Source organism: Perca flavescens, chromosome 15 (genome assembly GCF_004354835.1).
Source record: "Perca flavescens isolate YP-PL-M2 chromosome 15, PFLA_1.0, whole genome shotgun sequence".
In the NCBI taxonomy this organism is placed as follows: Eukaryota; Metazoa; Chordata; class Actinopteri; order Perciformes; family Percidae; genus Perca; species Perca flavescens.
This window is the reverse complement of record NC_041345.1, coordinates 14897846-14919101: the sequence shown is the minus strand read 5'-3', so window position 1 is coordinate 14919101 and position 21256 is coordinate 14897846. Positions and strand designations below refer to the sequence as shown.

The following is a 21256-nucleotide window of genomic DNA, read 5'->3' as shown; positions in this document are numbered from 1 at the left end:
GCACATTTGCTTCAACTGTTTGATTGTTTCACGAAGCCTCGATCTGCCCACCACTACCTGTAGCTCCGAGTATTTGGAAAACTGAATATAGATTTTATTTCTATTATTTGGGAGCAATGTCTCTAATGCACTCACCACAGAGCTAACTTCAAAAAGTGAAGAAAACACTTCCGCTTGAGCTGAAACGATTTGAGTAGTAATAACATTTGATTAGGATTGTGAGAAAGATTCTCAAAGCAAACTCTCGAGCACCAAGAAGTAGCCTAAGACCCAATGCGTGTATGTCAGGGGTGGCCAACCAGTTCAGCATAAAGAGCCACAAAAAAAACACGTACCATAGCAAAAAGAAACACAACACATGCACGTCCATATTACAACATTGACTTCCAGATCTAATGAAAGTCATAATACATAGCAGTTTTCATAGGTTTTTTTTTCTTACTTAGATTGACTCAGAGCGAAACCTGACAGTCTTTGTTATCCACAATCCTTTTTAGGTCTGGTTGTACTCGGTTGTGGCCACTCTTTCACTCATTTGTCACTAGAGGGGCTTTCAAACAATCAGCAGTAAAAGGGTTAATGAGGAAGGTGATCTGTGGCCGCTTTTTTTCCTCATGTTGCAGAATCTGTCCATAAAAAAACAAACTCTGCTGCATTATTTTTTATTTTAAAATAATTGGCAAATGCATCATTCAAATGCTTTTTTTTTTAAACTTATCTGAAATGTTTCAAAAAGTTAAAAAAAATAATCTACCAATAACACAGCCCCCAGCCACACAGTAAGAGCCTCAAAGGAGCAGGCAAAGAGCCGCATGTGGCTCAAGAGCCACAGGTTCGCCACCCCTGGTGTATGTCTTTCCCGATATTTCCGGTTGCAGTTGAAAGCAGCGCCTTCACCTGTCTGTCGGTCAAGTCCAGCTGATCTGAGTGAGAATGATTCAGAGAGGCGTCGGCTTGAACGAGCGGACAACAACAGGGAGAGCAGCTCAAAGACTTTGTCTGTAATGAAATGGCAGCTAGCAACTCCGGTGTCATGTGAGACCTGCCTGAATGGACACACTAAAAACGGCGGTAGGTTTCAACTAATTCAACGTTTATTCTGTAGAAAGTCTAAAAAAATATATATATATATATCCTCAACAGAGAAGTTTCCGTTTAAGAGAGATAAGTATCAGCAGCACATGTTTCACAGCAAGTTGAAACTGGTTTTTGACTTTTGTGTGTGTGTGTGTGTGTGTGTGTGTGTGTGTGTGTGTGTGTGTGTGTGTGTGTGTGTGTGTGTGTGTGTGTGTGTGTGTGTGTGTGTGTGTGTATGTGCGCGTGTGTAAAAATTACCAAATGGGTTTTAGCTGTTTAGGATCTGAGAGTTTCATCTCTGGGAAATTGTGAATGGCATTTTTTAACCCTATTTTTTTTATTTTGTATCTACATTTAGATAAAACACAATTCATACGAGTTGATTTACTTACCTACCTGCTTTATGAAATAATCATTGGCACTGTTCACTTAGGTTACTTTATTGTTCCAGTCTGGCTTTCGTAAGTCACATTCCACTGACACTTGTTTACTGTATCTAACTGACTACATCAGGATGGAGGTAGATAAAGGGCATTTTTGTGGTATGGTCATGTTAGACCTACAGAAGGCCTTTGATACTGTTGACCATGGCATTTTGGTACGCAAATTAAAAGCCATTGGTTTTAATGACTTAGCAGTCAGATGGGTGAGGTCTTATCTGAAGGATACGAAGCAGGTGGTGGATATTGGGGGAGCAATGTCTCAACCACTATGCATAGATATTGGGTCCACTTTTTTTCCTTCTATATATTAATGACCTTAAGTCTGTATGTTCATGTGAACTTTTTTTATATGCAGATGATTCTGCATTATTGGTTTCTCATAAAGATAAGAACATAGTCGTAAGAACTCAGTGTAGAACTATTGAATGTCAGCAGGTGGATGTCTGACAATAGGCTATCGCTTCACCTAGGGAAAACGGAAGCCATACTGTTTGGGTCAAAGATAAAACTGAAAAGATCCCCTGGTTTTAAGGTTTTAGTTGGAGATAATGTGATTAATGTAAAGGACTTGGTTACTTACCTAGGTTATGTGCTGGACTGCCACTTGACTGGAGTGGGCCAAGCGCAAAAGGTACTTGCCAAAGTAAATCAAAGAGTACGTTTCTTGGCAAGAATCTCAAGATTTATGGACAAGAACACAGTGTTAACTCTGGCAAGTGCTCTAATTCAGCCTTATTTTGACTATGCATGCTGCTCATGGTATAAAAGTGTCCTACAGCATCTGAAACATAGGCTTCAGATTGCTCAAAATAAGGCTTTGAGGCTTATCCTGAACCTCCCCATGAGATCTCATCTTGATACTTCTCATTTTGAGACTATTGGGTGGTTAAAAGTTGAAGATCGAGTCTCTCAGATTCACCTGTGCATGGTACATAGGACTGTGTATGGGGTTGTCACCAAATATTTAATCAATTATTTACATACACTATATATATAGTAAGAGATGTTCACAACCACTCCACCATGGGAAGCTCTACTGATTTTGTACCTCCTAGATTTAAGAGTAATTTAGGTAAGGAGTATGTATGTAGCAACAAGCCTGTGGAAAAGGTTGCCAGGAAATCTAAAGATGGTCAGAAGTTTCGGAGGTTTTAAGCAGGCACTGAAAACCCCCCCCTCACTCGCTTTGTATAAAACAGTGGTTGGCGTACTTCCTAGACATAGTTCTGCTTATGGTTGAGGTTACAGCTACGGTAACGTCAAGTTTAAACACCGAAACAAAAAGTTAAATTTAAGGAAAAAGATTGTGGTTGGGATGAAAACACACCTGGGGAACGAAGTATTAAAATGATATTCATATATTAGCCTAGGCTTTGCGAGATTTATCATTCCAACCGCTGCGGATTGATCGAGTTTGATGACTTCTTGAACTCTGCTAGTCATGGGTGTAACGTACTGTGGTAAAGTTGGTTTTATATTGGGACGTTGGATGTTCGACACTTTCAAAAAAATCTATTATGCAGCTTGACCTTTTGACCTATCCATCTCAAAACACATCTGGTGAACTCAGCTACCTGCCCTACACATAACACAAAGCTACTTAGATATAAATAGATTTATAGCATTTTTTGAGAGTAAAAAATATTTCTAAAATCAAAGAGTGGGTTTTTTGAAAAAAAGAAGCTTTGTGTTATGTGTAGGGCAGTTAGCTGAAAAGTTGACTGACAAATATAAAACCGGACGTCGTTTAGTGTCTACTCTCGCTGTAAAAAGCTGTGCAGCTTCAGGTTTATAAAAGACGCGGTCTGCTGTGGACACGTGTTGCATTTGAGCTCTGTGTATTTCTGTCGTAGTTTCGGTTACCTCCGACGTAGAGCAGTGTTCAGCCACTTCACTAAACTTAGTCTCATTCAGAGACCAGAGTCTCAAACGGGGCTCTGAGTCTGTCAGAAGGTCTGAGATCTACCGTATCAGCAGAGCAATCGCATAATGCGCAGCAGGCTATGGTGCAGGTAGATTATTTTCTGAAATATAGTGACTTAACTCTTGTAATAGCCTATTATAACTTTATTTTTCACAAAATATCAGGACTCCTCCAAACCTCTGAGAACACAAATGGGATGAGTTATATTTTGAATGCGCACAAAGTTTTGGACATGAGCAGAAATCTTGCTCAAACATCTGAAATATTACAGTCCAAGGGTTTATTAATAAATTACAATGAATAATGTATAACAAAAGTTGCAAAAGAGAAGGGAAGAGTAAATTATGCCAAAGCTACATGTGTGCTGACTCAGATATAATTAGAAAAGCCGATCTACAGGAGAATAAATAGATGAATGCAATACAGAAAGCCTGAAAGCCTTACAGCAATATTATTTATATCATTATGTTTTTATATTTGGATTGTAATCTGTTTCCCTTTTACATAAAGATATTTCCAGCATATTGATTCAGAAAAAGGTAGAAATAGGTGCATACAAATTCACCAGAATGCACAAAATGAAGTGTTTGAAAAAAAATGTATGATGAATGATTTTAAAAGTAGCCTCAATTAGGCCTGCATGAAGTTGGAAATTATTTGCTGTTGCAAAGAATCGTTTATGAATGCACTTTTAAAAAAATTGTGGAAATAAAATGTTATTGAAACTCATCATTGCCTGGATAACAAAAGATGGCATTTACTGCAGAGGCGTGTGTGGGTTAGGGCAGGCGGACGGGATTTTGGGAAAGGGGGGGGGCTTGGCTGTCTTTACCTACTCTAAGGGGAGGCTCACATTCACCCAATTTGAAAACCCCTGCTATATACTATAAGTACTCAAAAACCCCTGCTATATACTATAAGTACTCAAAAACCCCTGCTATATACTATAAGTACTCAAAAACCCCTGCTATATACGCTAAGTACTCAAGGTTCCACCAATCGGGACACAAGAGAGAGAAATATAAATCCTCACAGTAGCACATCTGTCTGTTGAAATAAGATGCGGATTATGTTCACTAGTTATGTTCACTCTGCTGTTGGGGAACATCTGTACAGTGTCCTGATTGTGCTGCCAACCACTGTGTTGAATTGATCAAGTTATGTGTTTACAGCAAGTGTCCCAAAATCCACAGTTCAGTATAATAATGTATTTTCATTACAGCAAAAATGAGAGCTTGAGACTAAGTCTCATATTGCTATTTTCAAGTTATTATAGCACTTGGTTTGCAAAAGTGTGATAATTGAGATGAAGGGATGAAACTGTCATCAGACTCTCTTAGACTTGGTGAATATTTAATGTGTAGCCTACTACATGGAAAGCCTTATGTTGAATAAATACAGTACTGTACATTACCTGTTGTTGCACCTCTCAGCTACATATTCTTACATTTGAGTTGTGGGTCTACAGTTATGGCCATGGAGAGCAGTGTGTTGAGTAACTGTGACTACAGCCACAATGTCACCTTCTTCTACAACTTGGTGGGTAAGAAGATAAACTTGATGTGGACGACGCGGGACTCTGTGGTAATCGGACTGGGCTTGACGGTATGTCTCATTGTAGTCCTAGCCAACCTGATGGTGATGGTGGCCATCTTCATGAACCACCGCTTCCACTTCCCCATCTACTATCTCCTGGGCAACATGGCAGCAGCTGACCTGTTTGCAGGTATGGCCTACGCCAACCTGATGTTGAACACGGGCCCCTGGACCAGAATGCTCACCAAGGAGCAGTGGTACATCCGCGGGGCTTTGATTGACATCAGCCTGACGGCCTCTGTGGCCAACCTTCTGGCTGTTGCCGTGGAGCGCCACCAGACCATCATCACCATGCAGCTGCACAGCAAGATGAGCAAGCGGCGCGTGGTGCTGCTGATAGTCGGCATCTGGGCTGTGAGCATCGTCATGGGCCTGGTGCCCTCAACGTTTTGGAACTGCGAGTGTGATCTGGAGGACTGCTCCACCGTCGCTCCTCTCTACAGCCGCCACTTCCTCATCTTCTGGGCATCTCTCAACCTGCTTACTTTCTTCATCATGGTGGCCGTGTACACTCGTATCTTTATCTACGTGAGATACCAGACCAGGTACGTGTCTCAGCACACCTTGGAGATGCGTCACCGGCAGACTGTTGTCAACCTGATGAAAACGATCTCCATGGTTCTGGGTAAGAAGTTGTTTGTGTGCGACCATGCAAAGGTGAAGTTTGTAAGGTTTTGTTGTTGATTAACCACAAAATGAACAGTCTAGTTTGACATTATTTCAGTTTTCTCAAAATAAATAAATATATATGCTTATTAAGCTCCATTTTCTCATAAAGTTCAAAGTTCAAGGTTCAATGGCTTCAACCAATTCACCTCATCACATGTGAGGGGAAACTGAATTATTTTGTATTTTGAAGGTATCCATACTAAATGCACTTTAGTTCAGAGAGCTGTTGCATGTTAGATGCTTGCTACCTGCAGCCTTCCACTTCCCCCACAAACCAGTTTTGCAGCTCTAGGCTTGTTTCTTTGTCAGACTGTGTCTGATAGGTACAGGACAAAAGTTATTTGGAATTTCAAGAGTGTCACATTTCTCATCATAATCTGCCTCTTTGATCGCTGTAACAACTTGAGGCAACTATGTGCTAACTGGCATTTAACTGATGTTAAGCAATGTTTTTTTGGACGCTTTTGAGTTTGTTGACTTTTTTTTCTGCCCTCAATAACAACCCACATCTCTGCAGGCGCGTTTGTAATCTGCTGGATGCCTGGCCTCGTGACTCTCTTACTGGACGGGCTATTGGGTGAAGCCAGCCACGCCAACACCTATGAGAAGTTCTGTTTGGCGATAGCAGAATGCAACTCTATGGTCAATCCTATCATCTATACTCTGCGAGACGACGAGATGCGGAGGACGTTCAAGTGGATCTTGTGCTGCCTTTGTCGGAGAGGTGGCGACCAGCAGAAGGAGCTGTCACTTGTCGAGATGGACTCCCCTCTGCCAGAGGTACAGTTACATTACAACCTGTGAAAGTTCAACTTTACACCCTTTAAAGCAACACCAAAGCACTTTTCCTCTTCGGGTCCTCCTACACGTTTGTAAGCGGAATTGTCCTTTGTAGTTTCTTATGTCTCATTTGAACTACAGATCCGCTACCCGATCTGGCAAACTTGCATAGTGCGGTTATAGCCGATAGAGGGCCGCAAAGCGAATGCAGAAGTGCCGTTCACCCTGTTACGAGTTGATGAACCACTGAAACGATTTTGGAAACATTATTTTAAGGTACAAAATAATCTTTGGTGTTACTTTAAAGCACTTTAAAACAGGATTTACTCAATTTCTACCTGTGGTCTAGATTAACAACAAAAGGCCCATATTCTGATTAGGTCTCTTCCATTAGTCATGCAGGTTTTCACATACCACACCTATGCACATGTTGATTTCCAATCCAACAATCGGGTACCTGGTGTGCGAAGGAACCAAGAAATTTCTCCTCCTGATTTCAATGGGTGGTTTCATTTTGTTAATCTTTGAGTCAAGACTACTTTTCCTATATAAAAGTGTCTTGAGGGAAAACATTAATAACTCTATGTTAAAGGTGCTCTAAGTGATGTGATGCGTTTTTTAGGCTACAACATTTTTTCTCACATACAGCAAACATCTCCTCACTATTCGCTAGCTGCCTGTCCCCTGAACACACTGTAAAAAAACGCGGTCTCTAATACAGCCCAGGCTCCACAAACGGCAACAAAAACAAACTGAGCCAACCTGCCCCACGAACCATAAACAGTGTTCCAGCCAATAACCGGAAGAAGGAGCTGGTTGAGCAATCACTGCAGCAGCGTTAGCACGTAGGCTACTTCCACAATGCGTGTTCATGGCTCAACCAGCTCCTTCTTGTCGGTTATTGGCTGGAACACTGTTTGTTATGGTTCATGGGGCAGGTTGGTGCAGGTTGTTTTTGTTGCCGTTTGTGGAGCCTGGGCTGTCTACAGAGACCGCGTTTTTTTTACAGTGTGTTCAAGGGACAGGCAGCTAGCGGATAGTGAGGAGAGGTTTGCAAAAAACGCATCACATCACTTAGAGCACCTTTTAAGGCATTGTTAGAAAATGAGATTGTGAAATTCAAAACATTTTTCCTTTATGTCCAAATATGTTTTGTCTACAGGAAACTCTTGGCTGTGTCCCAAAATCAGAAGATTAGACAGTTGGCACGGAAACAAACTATAAAGAAGACAGGTGGACAATGCCAGGGGTATGATGGCTGTATTCCTGCAATTTAAACCAAAATCTTGACTTTCATGGTCATCTAACCAACCCACATTGTGTAAAGTTTAGATTCTTTTCTTGTTCTGCTGGATGTCTGTCAACTTCCGCTAAATGACCTCTCTTCCTTGTTTGCATTTGTAAATTGAATGAAATGTGTATATATAAATATATAAATATGCATCTTTTGAAAAGGAGTTTATCCATGTTGGACAAATGCTTTTATTTCTCAGGATAGCGGTTTCCTCATTCTCGATGAGGCTGACAGATTCACATATTAATCATCAGATGGTGCAATCTCTCCTTTTATTACGTTTGACTATCACGAGAGCATTTGTGACAAATTATAAAATGAAACACCTAATATCTGAAATCAAATACTGAAAAATCACACTAAATCATTTTATTAATTTTCTAATAAGAACACTACAATTTGTCATATTCTTACTTTTGTTTTACTCTTTCTAGAACAATTCTAAAGTTTGAGGTATAAAAGGAGTTCATACAGACTCACAAGTCTGAAAACAGTGGGGGTTATATACAAGAGAAATGGAAAGACAGAGGTAGAGAGAGGGGTAAATACAAGGGAAAGAGGGGAGATACAAATATACTAATAAAAACATAGAAATCAAAAAGGTTTAAGAAGCCATTTGGTGCTGTGGAAGTAATTTAGTCACTTGCAGAATCTAAACAATATTTAAACATGATCAACGGTAAAAATTAGTAAAATTAAGTTCTGTATAGATTTGCAGATCTGTTGCAAAAATTCAGGGGGCCATACAATGTTTACATTGACATCCAAGTTCGTAAGCTTGAATTATTTTTGCTGTACTCATTTTTAAGGTGAGCAAAGTGTAGACAATCTGCTTTAATGTGAAGGGCTGCCTCTTCCTGTTTTAGGGTCACAAGAACTTTTAACTATTTTAAATGATGTTGCCATTAAGCAGTTAGTCGGATTCCTCAAACAAAATTCAGTATTAACGTCCTCCGTTGTATGCACATATAGTGGTTGCATATTATCGCAATATTTCTGCATTAAAAAATGAGCTGCTTGAATAGTTTCTGGGGATAAGCTTTCCCCAAACGGGCAACATCTGCACCTGCACAATTTAACTGTCCATGTAAAAACAGTTTCAAAACTCCTTTTGCCACAGAAAGTTCAGATTCTTAATGGAACAATTTGAGCAGGTTTAAAAAACTAAATTTTAGAATTAAATGAAGCACAAATGGTTGAATATTTGGAGAAGTGTGGAAAAGGTGGAAACTGAAAGGGAATCTGATGGGGGAGGGGGTCCATAAATCGGCAAAATACACCAAATGTCCATTGGAGAACCTCAATTGATACAATTGTCTTTCCACAGCACCAAATGTTACACATGTAAACCATACATTGCCACCCGGTTATGTAACAAAAGACCTAAATAATATTCAAAATTGGTACAGAGTTATCGTGAATCCTGTGACACAAAGGCCAAATAAAACTGGCATTTCAACCAAACATCAAAGTTTATAAAAGAAAAAAGAAATACTGAAACATTACACAAACTGTACAGTGACATCCATTACAACAGGTAGAAAAGGGAAGGGGGGGGGGGCATGATATTTTGGTGTGGCGATAACGTTATTCATAAGATACAGTCATATGAACCGCGATGAGTAACAAAACAAGTAATTCAATGTGGGATATCACGTGTGACCAGCTTATAAGCTCAAGTTTTGTTCTGTAACATAAATGGTTTAACAACAAAATGGTTTCTTGACTGACACATCTTTATAAGGCGTTACCTTACTATCAAAATGCTTTGTTATTCACATAACAGTTAATGTATAAAATAGTTCCAAAGAATGAATATCCCCCAAAACGTTGCAGGTTTGTCTTAAACACGAGTTAAGAGTTTTACTACACCCAGTGTTGCCTCTTTTTTGGTAACAGAGGAGAGGGAGAAGCCCTTGCCCAATTGGCCATAGAACTGAAAACAAAATAGTTGGTTTTACCAGAAGGTATTAAAAAGGATGGGTTAAGGGGAGAGCATACCTTATATGCCCCCAATCAAATTACAGGTGTGATATGACAGTCCTTACTCCACCCACCCTCCCATGACGCCCCACAACAAAACCCCTAAAAATCAAATCAACTTGAGGCATGACAACACCACACAGAGAGACACAGATACAAATATAATTCCCTCCTTTCCTCGAACTGAAAAGGCGGCTGTGCACCAACTTTAGAGAGACACAGAGTAGCATTATTACATTGCTGAACGTGGTATTTTTGGTTTTGGTACAACGGAAGGTTGTAGTGTGTTGCCTCGGGCTCACAAGCTTAAATGTTTCAAGATGGGGGAGGAGATCTCGGTTGAACCCCACCTGGTGTGTCATTGGCTGGCGGAAGCACCCAGTCTCTAGAATGCTTACAAAGGTCAGAGGGCACCAGCCGGTTTGACTAAGACATCCCAAGAACACTGTACACACGCCCGCACAGAGACACACACACATCATAGCAATACACGATGCACTTTTTCCTTTTTGGTCTGACTGTAATAATTATACCCTTTTATTTTTTTGTTAATAAAAACGAAGCTAAAAACTTGGAAGGTTAAATGAAAACAATATCACGCCTAGAATTCCTACATGCATGGAAGACAGTCACGTTTCTAAATTCTTGTCACGTTTGTCCCAATAAACACATCAATGCCCCACAATCTTTCCACTTGTCTCCTTAACATCATTTAAAAGCTTTATTGAGCTCATTTTTGGTGGTGGCTGGTGCATTCTTGGTGAAACAGCATTAGAAAATAGCCTACAATCAAATAAACTAGTGGACAGAAAGCAAGAAATAAAGTCTACAAGCCATCTACCAACACCCTCTATTGGTTAGCAACAAAAAGGGCTATTAGTTACATCCACTCAACCAAAAGATATTCTCCTCTCTCTGCCCTTTCCTCCTCTTCTCACCAGCCCTATTATCACCTGTCCTGCCTGGTTTAGAACAGTGATCCCCTTAACTACCCTTTTACAGGTAGAGTCACCCATTACAAGGATGCTAACTTTTGTGCTTGACACATCTTTTATGTCAGCTCACTATGAAAACGACTGAAAAGTGGTGTGTGTTATGGCAGTGGGGGGGGGGGGGGGGGTGCATGCACATTTGTGCATATCTTAATTATTCTTTGTTTAAATCTCCAACAGAATTAAACATCAAGCTATAAGGACTGGAAGATAACAGTGTCTCGTGTTGAGTTGGCAGAGGGTGATCTCAGAGGAACAGATTTGTTGACAACTACTGGGGCAGCACTTTGGTACGAGCAAGGTGAGCTGAGCTCTCTGGTGATGCCTATCAACAGTTTGGCTGTCAAATGCCAAGGCTTCAAGAGATACAGGCAATCACACACAGTTTTCCAAAGCAAAGGGTCGAGTGCAGAGGTCAACAGCACATGGACAAGCTGTGTGAGTACTGTGTGACGTTAACGTGCATATACACATAATGTACAGACATCGTGATCATCTACACAGCTGGGTCAGTGTTTTTTTTTCTTTTTTTTTTTTTTTTTTTTTTTCCAAAAAGTCCTCGATAGTATAGATGTTTTCTATCGGTGTCAGCAGCAGTAAGCTCCATCCCTCATTTATTCTGAGTTAAGGAGCTTCTAGCATTAAAGTGGAGCTGTTGGGTGGAGGGAGAACTCCTCTTGTTTCGGCTGTCCTGTGTTCCAGCACAGTGTGTGTTTATGAAATGTGGGCACAACCTTGTGTGGCTGTCTAGTTGAGAGACGAGGGAGTGGTGAAATATGAAGACAGAGGATGGTAGTCCGAGCAGACTGCAGTGGGAATGAAGTGACGGCAGGGAGAGCCACCGAATCAGTTGGAGGTGTCGGAGTGGACGCTACCAGGAGGACCGGGAGGAGAGGTGACCGAGGGGGGGTTGGTGGTGTCCTGCCAGCTGTTAGCCTGAAAACAGTCAGGGAAGAGAGTATTCTGCATGAAGGAGTTTTATAATTAGTAGTCTACATCAGCTGTAATTGTGCTTACAAGCCAAATGATTCAGCCGTAAAATGGCTTACTGGTTGCAGACAAACATTTATTCTAAGAACTACCTGTATCTGGTAAAACATGTATCAGCTGATTACATTTAGTGTGTTTTCATGCACTCAAGTAACCAGGTTACTTAAAGAAATCAGAATGTATAGGTGTATGTATACTTCGTACAGAAATTGGCTCTGGGGAGAAATCTAGCTGGGGTAAGCTACTGGTTTATTGTCACATCCCAGAAAGCATTGATTTGGTGATTTGCAAGTTAAAGAAGTCTAGATGTTAAAATAGGGTGACCAGATTTCCGGGAGCTGAAACCGGGACACTTTGCGTGTGACCGTAGCGCTTGTGCACGCGCACACGCTTTTTAACGTGAACATTTGCCAGCCGAGGTCAGACATGGACAGTAACTTCATTATTTTGATCATAGGCTCCTCATCTAATAATAAATGTTTTGTTTTTTTTCGGTAAAATTAACAAAATTGCAGCAACAGCCTTTTTCAATTCAGAATGAGATTTATGCTGAGACTTTTCTAAAAAAAAAAAGATTTTTGAAGTGTTATTTATTCCAATAACACCAAAAGAATTAAAATTATTGAAAATGTTGAGCATTAAACACTTCATTTCCTGCATTCTGGTGAATTTTTATGCACCTATTTCTACCTTTTTCTGAATCAATGTATGCTGCAAATATCGTTATGTAAAGAGAAAAATAGATTACAATCCAAATATAAAAACATAATGGAATATATTGAAGTAAGGCTAACAGGCATTATGTATTGCTTTCAAATATGTATTCTCCTTTGGATGGACTTTTCTAATTATAGCTGAGTCAGCACACATGTAGCCTAGGCATCATTTACTCCTCCCTCCTGTTTTGCTCTTTTGTTGTTAATGTAGGCCTATTAATAAACCCCTGGACTGTAATATTTCAGATGTGTTTGAGCAATGTCCAAAACTTTGTGCACATTCAAAATACAGTATATCTGTGTTCTCTGTGATTTGGAGGAGTCGTGATTTTGAGAAAAATAAAGTTATAATAGGCTATTACAAGAATAAAGTCACTATTTCAGAAATCTACCTGCACCATAGTCTGGTTTTACGTGATTGCTGTAGCTCTCAGACCTTCTGACAGACACAGAGCCCTGTTTGGGTGTCTGAATGAGACAAAGAGTTTAGCTAGGGAAGTGGCCGTACGCTGCTCTACATCGGAGGTGGAAAACTGAATCTACTGCAGAAATACACGGAGCACAAACGCAACACATCTACCGCAGCATGTCGACAGCAGAGCGCATCCGTTATAAACTGAGGCTGCGCTGTATTTTACAGAGAGAGTGGACACTAAGAGACGCACAGGTCTTCTTCAGAGCTCCGTGTGGTTGAGTCTGAACAATAGACTGTAAACATCACGTCACAGGAACTTCAAACTAAATCATTAGTATTGCGCTCCTTAACTTTGTGTTGATGGCATCAATGTATTACACTGATTTGGCTACGATTCCTCTGAAAACTTCACCCGGCTTTCACAGCTTTTCCTCCACGTAGAGACGGTTGCTAGGTGATAGCAACAAACAACATGGTCGGACCCTGCATGTAGCTGCCCGTTCTATTCGCCTCGGAAAAATAATCTGGAAAAAGTTACATTTGGGACTACACTCAAAACATTCGGGGCTCAAGCCCCAGCAAAATCGTCTGACGCCTCTCCTCCTAAAACCGGGACATTTTAGTGTCCCGACAGGCTTTTGTCGGGACTCGGGACATTAACTTCAAAATCGGGACTGTCCCGGTCACCCTATGTCAAAATAAAAATTGGCCTAAATTTGCTTTATAAGAATAATCATTCATTTTCTGAACGGCTGTCCAACAGCATTTCAATAACTATTCCAATGCACAGTTAGAATATTCTTTACATTTAAAAACAATCATTAAAATGCTGTTTAAACAATTGTGTAACATAGATAATTCATTGCAAGCAAACTGAGCAGAGCATATTCTCGAAGTATCCTTGCTACTAACTGCAAACTTCTTTATCAGCTACACCACAAAAGGAGCTTTTAGTTGCTACTCACATCCAGGCGATGAGGGGTGTAGAGGCCACTACCAGACAGCTCCTCATAGCCGCCCGTCAGGTGTGTAGCACGGTGCAGGGTATCCACCTGTCAGAGACACAACCACACAATTTTTTTTTTTTTTTTTTTTTTTTTTAAAAACAACCACAAGCTGAACAGAGGAATGATGGCATCCACAAAGCTCTACTGTATGCATCATAGCCAGTCTGTATTACTGACTGCCTTCCTGCTAATTAACTCGTTTTAATAACGGCTGTTACGTGACCACTAAACATTGGGGCTCACCCATTAACTTCATCAGTCTCTATTTAATCAATTCTGCTCTAATTTTTTTTGTGAAATGAAAGACTGCAACTGAAGCCAAAAGCCAATCTAAACCTTTGTTTGTTGTTAAATTCCTAGACTATTTAGCGCTTACCAGCAGAAATCTGTGGACTCCTCCAGAACAACAAAACTGGATATGTTTATTAACAGACAACAATCACAAGGACAGTTAAGTTTGAGGACATTTCTTCTTAGTCTACATAAGGGGGTTAACATACGGAAAGATGGGATGGAGGAATGTGTGGCAAGGACAGAAAAAAAAAAACAAGGACTAAAAAGGCAGGTAGCTGTTGAAGGTACAGGACAACCTCTAGGTAGCGAAACGGACCACTAATCAGAGGTGTTGCAGGTTTAATCCGCAGATATTCCAACTCTATGTTGACAACTACAAGAGTCTTAAAGGCCCTGATGTCCCTATGGTCTTGGGCCCCTGGTGCAGTGGTTCTGTGCTGAGGCTGACCCTGTGCTCTCTTTGGGTAGGACTATGTATACATGGAACTATAGAGGGATATGCAACAACAAACTGACATTATTCCATTATTTGAGTGAAGCCATAAATTCCTCAGGGCTCACTTTACAGAGCAAAGAAGGTTCAATTTGTGTACGTTTGTGTTGGGAGAGGAGTTGATAGGGTCGAAGGTAAAGTCAGGACGGGATTTGAGGAGAGGTCGAGGTCAAAAGGAGCTAGACTAAGGGTAGGTAACAAGGGATTCTGGGTAGCTAGGTTAACAGCATTGAGGTCAACTCTGCAGCTGTCCTCAGTGCATACCTGCGGCTGTAGAGAGGGGGCGATGTTGAGACCCTCCCCGTTGAGCGAACGCAGGCCGAGGTAGGCGTTGCCTGTGTGTGACAAACTGTATGACCCCGGTGACCCTGCAGGCAATATATATATAGCCAATATCCAATCAGCCCAACCACAAGATGTCACCATGGACATTGACCAAAAGAAGCAAATTCTAATAACCAGCTTCAATATGCAGGTCAATGTTCTCAGCCAGCTTATTCTAAAAAGATCATTTTACAAGCATAATAGTCCAGCTTCTCATTAGCATACATATCCGCTACACACAGCAACTGCTGTCAGTTGGAAAATAAAAGCATGAAATAAGAGGTGTAATTCCAATATTTGCAATCACACATTTGGAGGACATGAGGCATTTCACTTTGTGGACGTATAAAGTCTACTTCAAACAAACTGCTGCTTAGAATGCCTGATAATAACAGAAATGTTCCAACAGTAGGATTCATTGCTTGTGTTGTGGTCTGCTTTACCCCACTTTAATCCCTCTCTACATCAGAACATTCTTGTTGGAAACCGAAATGTTTACTACAGTTTTTAAAAAACGGTGTGACATTCACATGACATAGTTTATTGGCTTGAATACTTTGTATAACCAATGTACAAAGTCAAATAGGTGGATTGTGATGTACAATTCATTGTCTTATGGTGCAAATTTACATAAAGGTACCCAGTGAAATGATTAAATTGGTGTCTGCCCATAGAAGTTGCAGTCATTTTGCATTTTAAACACATTGCATATCCCATTACAGAGCATCACAAAATACAGATTCAGTCCTCCCTCGGTTCACTTAAGGTGAACGTTAAACCCGTGGCAAAGAATCTAGGGGTGACTTTTGATAGCCACTTATCATTTGAGCAGCATATGCGAAATATTACCCAAGCTTGTTTTTATCAATTAAGAAATATTTCCAAGATTAGACATGTGCTCACTCTCAATGACACAGAAAAAAACTATACATGCTTCGATATCATCACGCCTGGACTACTGGCACTCTCTTTTAACCTGTTTAAACTCCCACTGAGTCTCACAATTGCAACTTATCCAGAACTCAGCAGTCAGATTATTAACTAAGTCTAGGAGGTTCTGTCATATCACTCCAATCTTAGCATCATTACACTAGTTGCCCAAGTTTGGAATACATTTTAAAATTGTTATTAATTACATACAAGGCCACCCTATTGCTCCAGATTACATAACCCCTTACAGCCCAGCCACGGCCGTACAATCATCTGATCAAAATCTTTTAGCTATTCCACCAACCAGACTGAAAACTAAGGGTGACAGTGCGTGAATCTCGACTGGTAACGAAAGAGGAAATAGTTTATTTTGGACACCGTCCAGTCTCTCGTACTTAGTACAACTTCTTATTTATAAAATGTGTTTTCTCTCACAGACCGCTTTGAGTTTAGTCACTAATAAAATATTTTAACAACCTGGCTTTCCAAAGACGTCACTATTTATTTTGAGTACACTGAAGATAATAACCTACCTGGTTAGCTTCCTTAGCAAATTAGGGTTATTATATTATTACGTATATATTATGTGCTGTGTGTTTAAAAAAATAAAGACAATGTACTACATAGATGCAAAGATTGAGGTAACACAAACACACACATCAAAAGGAATTAAATAATGAATGGGGATGATTTGAACAAAGAAAATTGGGCTGTGCAGTATATCGACTTTTTAGGTTATCAAAGGAGATATGGGATGAGACATTGCTGTTTATATCAATATAGTTTGATGGTGCGTTACAAAACCCATTTCTTCCTTGAAGTTGTGCCTGTGTTTGCATCTCTCCTCTCGCACTCTCTGGGCAACCCCGCCCCCACTAGCTTACAGGCTCTCCTGCAATAGCGCAGGTCCACACTGCTGACTTTTGCCTACATTTTTAATTGTAGCTGTATATTTTGTTAAACAGCGAGTAATTGTAACTGTATTTCCGCTGGTAATGTTCTGTTGGCTGCGAAAAACACTGAAGAACAGTAGTTACTGGATATTAATGTTAACTTCATTACTATGAGTAAGAGCAACTGAGATGGCACCTGGACGCAGGCGAGAGATGTGACCCATGACCAGATTATCATGGTTCATAAAATGCAGCGCAGTGACAATATAGACATTTCAGACATGAGAGGTATGTAATATCATATCACAACAGTTCAATCACATCACAACAGTTAAAGGTTATAGGGAAATGTTTGGAAATATATGTTAGAAAAGCATCTGACACACAAAATGGCACAAGATATGGCAAATCTTGGCTAACAGACAACCAAAGACCACGGCTACCCACACTGCACAATGCTCAGCTGTCTCGGATTTTATCATGACTAAGTGGCGTGCAGGATAATTTGTTAGGTACGAGCAACAAACAACTTGAAGTGTCAAACAAAAAAAAAAGCATCTGCGATTAATTACTTATAGGGATGAAGTTGAAAAACAAATATGGATAGGAAACAATACAATCAAATGCTTTATTGTAAAATAATGTAGAGTAACTAAGCCCCTAGAAAAAAAAAAGTTGACAATACTGCATATTATTGTCCAAATTTTGGAATCTTTAATTTTCTTCTTTGTTACATTTAGAATCCTTTATTTGATACCATTAATGAAAAGACAAATTATGCAGCCAAAATGTACATGTACGGCTGTACATTTTGACTCTTAACAGCTGGCTAGTTGCAGCAGTACAGAATGAGTTAAGATTGTGTCTAGGTTTCTGATTACACAAAATAATATTATATACTGTCTTGGCTGAAGACGACAACGGTTTACCAATGATTTCATGTTAAATAATAGTATATATACACTATATATACTATAATAATAGTTGGCCGAGAGCACATTTGCAGTGTACAGTGTGGGTTTTCCTTTGAACAATCAAATCAGTCCTTCATACAGTCATAGTGTCGTTCAATAGGGTTCAGTTGTGTGTAAGAATAAAGAATATGTAGAGGAAGTGAAGCCTGTTAATGAGAAGTGGAAAGGTTTGTGGGTAGATGAGATGGAGCATGTGGTACCTGAGTTGGGCGTTGCTGGAGAGTTAGCCTGGCTAGCCTGCGCAGACACATTGGCAGCATCCACCGCTGTTTTAACTGCGTAGAGGTTCGCTTCCTCCTGGAACTTACCAATGTTCTTCTTGTAGCGTATTCTCTTGTTGCCAAACCAATTAGAGACCTGAGGGACAGATGGATTGTCAGATATGTGAAAGCAGGGTTTCCTTTGCATTTTTTTTAAAAGATGCTATAAAGTATGTACTGAGACTGATCTTGAAACAATGACAGATGATACTGGGTTTAATAACCTCCACGAAACAGCTACTCTGTCCTTTTACTTATAGTAAAGTCCTAGATAATAGTGGTGTTGGTAATTCACCTGAGACACAGTGATCCCACACTTTTTGGCCAGTTCCTCCTTGGCTTCTTCGCTTGGGTAAGGGTTAGACAGGTGGGAGTAGAAATACTCGTTCAGCACCTCTGTAGCTTGCTTGTTGAAGTTGCGCCTCTTACGTCTGACACACGGAGAGAAGAGATAATGACCAACATGCTTGGAATGTACAGGTCTGACACAATTTCAACATGCTCAGATCACTTCAGCCCTCAAAAAAAGAACCAGTCATCTAACACACACACACACACACACACACACACACACACACACACACACACACACACACACACACACACACACACACACACACACCTGGCATCAAGGAAGCGTGAGCGCAGAATCATGACAGCCTCGCAGGTGCTCTGTTTGAGCTGCATCTGAATGGAGCTGAACTTGCGGTGGATGATGGCCACCATGCGCTCAATCTCTTTGGGAGAGATGGGCCGTGTGCGAGACTGCTCTCTCAGCAGGTTCATTACATGGTTGGTGAACTCACTACAGGCCTGTACCAAGGAGAGAGAGAAAGGAGTTGAATGTAAAAAGATAGTCCAAGCACAGATTCTGTCCAGTGCCATAACATACTTTTAATGATAACATGCCTCGGCTGTCTGACTCCTCTGTTGATCAGCTGCCTTCATTATTTTAAGAAAAATAATGTGATTAATGATTATGTAATGATGTACTGACTGTTTAAAGGTTAAGCCACCTGGTATACACTTTGTTTGAATGATATCTACAGACTCTAAGCTGCCTCAGACATGTTGTGGTCGCCAATCCCTGCACACATTTTCATTACAACACTACAGCAGCTGATAAGAATCAAAATACCTCCAAACATGGAAACAGAAGTAATCAGTCTTCTACGGTTTATTCCATATAAATGCAACACTACAACAGCTTACTGTATGTTTCCTTTCATTTAGCACAATATACTGCAATTGTTACCTGACTGACCAACATAGCTACACAGGAATTAAGTTTATCTTTCTAACTGAATTACCTAAATTCATCAAACATGTTAATATTTGTGGCTAAAAGTATTTAGGTCTGCTCTGCACACACCTGCTCGTACTTCTCCAGCTCTGAGTGATAGATCTGGCGGATTTGGGCAAGCTTGGCTCTGTAGTCGGAGTGTTCGATACTGCTGTCAGTAGGTGAACCCCCTGCTGCTGCTGCAGCTGCAGCCGCTGCAGCCGATCCTCCACCCTTTTCTGGTCCTGACACACCCTCTGCTAGCAGCATGTTGTCCAACCGCATGATCTGGGGATCTGGGGGATCCTCCTCCTGCACACCTCGTATACTCAGCACTGGACAGAAGAAGAGAGAAAGTATAGGAATTAGACAGGAAAGGTAAACGTTCACCAGTTTAAAACAACATTTTTGTTACAGTCTGCCCAAGCATTTCTAGAGTTAAGAAAACCTATTAGATAAAAGGTTTTTGAAAACTGACAAACACATTTCCCTTCAAGGAGAAGGCTAATACAGTGGGTTATAGGGTAGCATAGGAAGACACTTTATCACTGCTTATATTCAAAGAAGTACAGCCCTGTCAAAACCCAGTCAAGTTTCTCCCCTGAGTCATTGCTATGAGCGTCTGGCTGAATTCTCAATGAGCCTGAACTTCCTCTAAATCAACAGCAGAGGGCAGTGTGGTCCCTCTGTGGCAAGCTGCCAAAGGTTAAGGCATGAGGCATGGGACCAGTAATGGGAGTGCATGTGCTGTCACTATGAGCCCCAGTGGCCATAAGTATAGTTATCAGTTGCTGCTCTCCACCACTGCATTATACCAGGACCTCTGTCAGCCTGCAGCCATGCTCTCATCTCTCTCTCTCTTTCACACATACACACACACCCTTACAGATACCACTCTGTTACTGAAAAGTTTAGTAGAGACAACCATCCGTTCTTCAGAGTCTAAAGGTTTTAACACTTAACAAAATTGTTTCTTGCCCCTTTTGCTTCTCAATCTTTCAACTTCAGAAAGTAAGAGTAGAAACTTGGCATCACAATTCAATGTCGTTGCACATTATTTACTAAAAGTCCCATTTATTTTGTAAATCATAATAACATGAAATATGTGGTTATTATAGTACCAATACACAAATTAAAAATAATTGGAAAAACACAATAAAGTGGCCTAGAAAAAATGTTACTTTAATTGGATATATTTAGTGCTTTTTATTGCTAATTCATAAAAAAAATGCAACATATGATTGATACAATGATTAGTTGATTAATCAATTAGCCAATCGAATGAAAATTACACCAACTATTTTAACAATTGATTAATTGTTCCCTACATTTTTTAAGCAAAAATACTAAACATTCTCAAATGTAAGGATTCACAGATTTTCTCGGTTTCATATTACTATAAACTGAATATCTTTGGTCACACAAATCAAGCAATTTGATTTTGAAATTACTTTTTTTTTAATTAAACAACCAAATTAAACAATTAACCGATTCATATAGAAAACAACCTGCAAACTAATTGATAAATACATGCAATTGTTTGTTGCAGTCTGTCCACTTGCAGGAAGAAAAAATATCATCACCAGGATAATTCCAAGCTCAAGTTTGTGTACAAAAGTATATGAAAGTAAGTTGTTGATGAAATGTTTGTAAGCTAATATGGAGACCTATGCTAAAATGTGAATTGTGAAATATTGGTTCAGTCACAAACAAACAGTAGTGTGTTCAGATTCATGTTGATCTTTATAACTGGAGACTAAATTAAAAAAGGTAAAAGCCAATTTAAACAATGGTAAAACCAGACAGGATTCTGACGGAGACAGACGCTAACAATATGGATGACAAGATTAATCCCAGTGGAAACTGGGTTAGGCGTTTGTCCTCTTTAAGGATTACGCTAGTTAGTCAAAGCTCATCATC

At 40.1% G+C, this 21256-nt stretch overlaps 2 protein-coding genes across 5 annotated transcripts in view; one reads left to right on the top strand and one right to left on the bottom strand.

Moving 5' to 3' along the window:
- Window positions 1-805: 805 nt before the first annotated feature.
- Window positions 806-7943, top strand: lpar2a (lysophosphatidic acid receptor 2a). The gene is made up of 4 exons (XM_028598572.1): window positions 806-1071; window positions 4913-5665; window positions 6227-6489; window positions 7652-7943. Exons 1-4 carry the CDS (start codon window positions 813-815, stop codon window positions 7685-7687), a joined length of 1311 nt encoding a protein of 436 aa, XP_028454373.1. The 5' UTR covers window positions 806-812; the 3' UTR covers window positions 7688-7943.
- Window positions 7944-8036: 93 nt separating this feature from the next.
- The window catches only part of pbx4 (pre-B-cell leukemia transcription factor 4), a 32408-nt gene continuing 19188 nt past the window's right edge, over window positions 8037-21256 (bottom strand). For 3 of the 4 annotated variants that reach the window (XM_028598585.1, XM_028598584.1, XM_028598586.1), the window contains 6 exons: window positions 19427-19671; window positions 18677-18867; window positions 18350-18485; window positions 17995-18151; window positions 13845-13931; window positions 8037-11694 (listed from right to left, as the gene is read on the bottom strand). In XM_028598585.1, the coding sequence (XP_028454386.1) occupies window positions 13888-13931; window positions 17995-18151; window positions 18350-18485; window positions 18677-18867; window positions 19427-19671 (773 nt within the window). In that variant the 3' untranslated portion in view covers window positions 8037-11694; window positions 13845-13887. Of the gene's footprint in view, window positions 11695-13844; window positions 13932-14937; window positions 15042-15132; window positions 15136-17994; window positions 18152-18349; window positions 18486-18676; window positions 18868-19426; window positions 19672-21256 lie in introns of all 4 variants that reach the window. The other variant, XM_028598587.1, reaches the window with a different exon arrangement.

What these genes read in the sequence shown, in the direction of transcription:
- lpar2a (XM_028598572.1), top strand. Translation starts at nt 813, where the DNA reads ATGTGGCTCAAGAGCCACAGGTTCGCCACCCCTGGTGTATGTCTTTCC. An exon ending in AACGATCTCCATGGTTCTGG is followed by an intron (nt 5,666 to 6,226) that starts GTAAGAAGTTGT and finishes ACATCTCTGCAG; the next exon opens with GCGCGTTTGTAATCTGCTGG. An exon ending in TGGACTCCCCTCTGCCAGAG is followed by an intron (nt 6,490 to 7,651) that starts GTACAGTTACAT and finishes TTTTGTCTACAG; the next exon opens with GAAACTCTTGGCTGTGTCCC.